Source organism: Ranitomeya variabilis, chromosome 4, assembly GCF_051348905.1.
Source record: "Ranitomeya variabilis isolate aRanVar5 chromosome 4, aRanVar5.hap1, whole genome shotgun sequence".
NCBI lineage: Eukaryota > Metazoa > Chordata > Amphibia > Anura > Dendrobatidae > Ranitomeya > Ranitomeya variabilis.
This window is the reverse complement of record NC_135235.1, coordinates 126,927,936-126,931,043: the sequence shown is the minus strand read 5'-3', so window position 1 is coordinate 126,931,043 and position 3,108 is coordinate 126,927,936. Positions and strand designations below refer to the sequence as shown.

The following is a 3,108-nucleotide window of genomic DNA, read 5'->3' as shown; positions in this document are numbered from 1 at the left end:
CAGCATTATGGGGCCACTGGCACAATAGCGGCAGCATTATGAGGGAAACTGGCAGCATTGTGGCAGCATTATGGGGCCACTGGCACAATTGCGGCAGCATTATGAGGGAAACTGGCAGCATTGTGGCAGCATTATGGGGCCACTGGCACAATTGCGGCAGCATTATGAGGGAAACTGGCAGCATTATGGTGCACTCGCAGCATTGTGGCAGCATTATGGGTGCACTCGCAGCATTGCGGCAGCATTATGAGGGAAACTGGGTGCACTCGCAGCATTGCGGCCGCATTATGAGGGAAACTGGCAGCATTGTGGCAGTATTATGGGGGAACTGGCAGCATTGCGGCAGCATTATGGGGGAACTGGCAGCATTGTGGCAGCATTATGGGGCCACTGGCACAATAGCGGCAGCATTATGAGGGAAACTGGCACAATTGCGGCAGCATTATGAGGGAAACTGGCAGCATTGTGGCAGCATTATGGGGCACTCGCAGCATTGTGGCAGCATTATGGGTGCACTCGCAGCATTGCGGTAGCATTATGAGGGAAACTGGGTGCACTCGCAGCATTGCGGCAGCATTATGAGGGAAACTGGCAGCATTGTGGCAGCAATATGGGGCCACTGGCACAATTGCGGCAGAATTATGAGGGAAACTGGCAGCATTGTGGCAGCATTATGGGGCCACTGGCACAATAGCGGCAGCATTATGAGGGAAACTGGCAGCATTGTGGCAGCATTATGGGGGCACTTGCGGCATTGCGGCAGCATTATGGGGGAACTGGCAGCTTTGTGGCAGCATTATGGGGCACTGGCAGCATTGCGGCAGCATTATGGGGAACTGGCAGCATTGCGGCAGCATTATGGGGGAACTGACAGCATTGTGGCAGCATTATGGAGGAACTGGCACAATAGCGGCAGCATTATGAGGGAAACTGGCAGCATTGTGGCAGCATTATGGGGGCACTCGCAGCATTGCGGCAGCATTATGGGGGAACTGGCAGCATTGTGGCAGCATTATGGGGGCACTTGCAGCATTGCGGCAGCATTATGAGGGAAACTGGCAGCATTGTGGCAGCATTATGGGGGCACTTGCAGCATTGCGGCAGCATTATGGGGGAACTGGCAGCATTCTGGCAGCATTATGGGGGCACTCGCAGCATTGCGGCAGCATTATTAGGGAAACTGGCAGCATTGTGGCAGCATTATGGGGGCACTCGCAGCATTGCGGCAGCATTATGGGGGAACTGGCAGCATTGTGGCCGTATTGTGGGGGAACTGGCACAATAGCAGCAGCATTATGAGGGAAACTGGCAGCATTGTGGCAGCATTATGGGGGCACTCGCAGCATTGCGGCAGCATTATGGGGGAACTGGCAGCATTGTGGCAGAATTATGGGGGCACTCGCAGCATTGCGGCAGCATTATGGGGGAACTGGCAGCATTGTGGCAGTATTATGGGGGAACTGGCACAATAGCGGCAGCATTATGAGGGAAACTGGCAGCATTGTGGCAGCATTAAGGGGGTACTCGCAGCATTGTGGCACCATTATGGGGGCACTCGCCGCATTGTGGCAGCATTATGGGGGAACTGGCAGTATTGTGGCAGCATTATGGGGGCACTCGCAGCATTGCGGCAGCATTATGGGGGAACTGTCAGCATTGTGGCAGCATTTAGGGGGGCACTCGCAGCAAGGCCTTACTGCAAGGTGATGAGCAGCCTTTCCTCTGCAGAGATTGCTCTTCGCATGACCGTATCTTCATAACTGAGGTGTGGACCAAGAAGAATTAGAAGACGATCAAATGCCTCAATGGAAAGCCGGCAAAACTGAGTAAATTTATCTGGAAAGCTGAAAATAAAAAGGAAAATTTTTTTTAAATTAAAATAATTTTAAACACACACATAATGTACGTTGTATTTACCAATAAAAAGTTACAAATAAACTCAGCTGTCAATATACCATTTCTCCCTATATCTTACCTCCTTAAATCACAGTAAAGAACATGGAAGTGTCCCTTTTCCTCCCGTTCCTGAATAATGGGATGAACCCACATCCATTTTTGTCGTCTGCTATTCCTTCTTCTCCGAGATTGCTCCTATGGGAGAATACAGTATGTGTTATTACATGGAACTGTACAATACATGGAAAACTGCTGCCAATCCGCAGCGTCATAAACTCGGCATCTCCGCAGCCTAAGGCTGGGTTCAAATTGCGTTCCCCCAGTCCGTTTGACGGACTTCGTTACACCACTGCATAACGCGGTGAAACGTAGTCCGCTAGCGCCGCCATTGACTCCTATGTCGGACGCATCGCTAGCCATGTGCCGTCATTTGAGTGACGGTCGGACCCCGAGACTCGGACTGCAGCGTTGCCGGGTCCGTCACTGCTAGCGCAGATAGAGCTAGCAGATGCTCTATCTGCACTAGCAATGTGCCAAAGTCAGCAGCCCGTTAACGTATGTGTTGAACGGGCTGCTGTACACAGTGTGAACCCAGCCTAATACGCAAAGTGTTCACATCTAATGACATTATCTTACCAGATCGCTGTGGTGGTGCAGCAAAAGCAGTGCCGTATGCAACAGTAGCCGGTTCTGTTGTGGAGTAAGACGATGGTGCGGCATGTTGAATCCAACAAGGAAGCAAAATGGAGAAGAGGGGTTGGACCAGGAAATGACCTCATGGGAGGTGTTTTTTTTTCAACGAACTTTATGTGTTTGAAAAAATGTACAAAAAACGCATGCGGATTTCCTGGGAGTGGTGCCAGATTTTCCTCAGGAAAATCTCAGGAAATTCTGCACAAAATCCTGAATGTGTGCACATACCCTGAGTCTTTGCCTTGCCTTTTCTTCTTGCTGTTGATGGCTATGACCAGGTAACTGCAGGACAGCTTACCCCAGCGGAGATCTTTCCCAGCACTAGCCAATGAAGGCTCAATTCAGAAATGATTACCGTAAGTTTAATTGTCACTATGGTACCTGCCATCCTCAGTGATTTCAGATGAAGGGCCTAAGAGGGCCCCTATGCAAGGGCAATGGACTATATTTTTGTAACATGATTTTCAGTGCAGTATAATGCACATAATTCATCTAGGTGACACATACTAATCTTAGGTC

General features: G+C 50.3%; 1 protein-coding gene across 1 annotated transcript; it reads right to left on the bottom strand.

Annotated features, from left to right (window-relative positions):
* Nucleotides 1-1,693: 1,693 nt before the first annotated feature.
* LOC143767757 (uncharacterized) lies at nucleotides 1,694-2,669 on the bottom strand. The gene is made up of 3 exons (XM_077256277.1): nucleotides 2,533-2,669; nucleotides 1,976-2,091; nucleotides 1,694-1,844 (listed from the first exon to the last, which is right to left on the bottom strand). Exons 1-3 carry the CDS (start codon nucleotides 2,614-2,616, stop codon nucleotides 1,694-1,696), a joined length of 351 nt encoding a protein of 116 aa, XP_077112392.1. The 5' UTR covers nucleotides 2,617-2,669.
* Nucleotides 2,670-3,108: the final 439 nt, after the last annotated feature.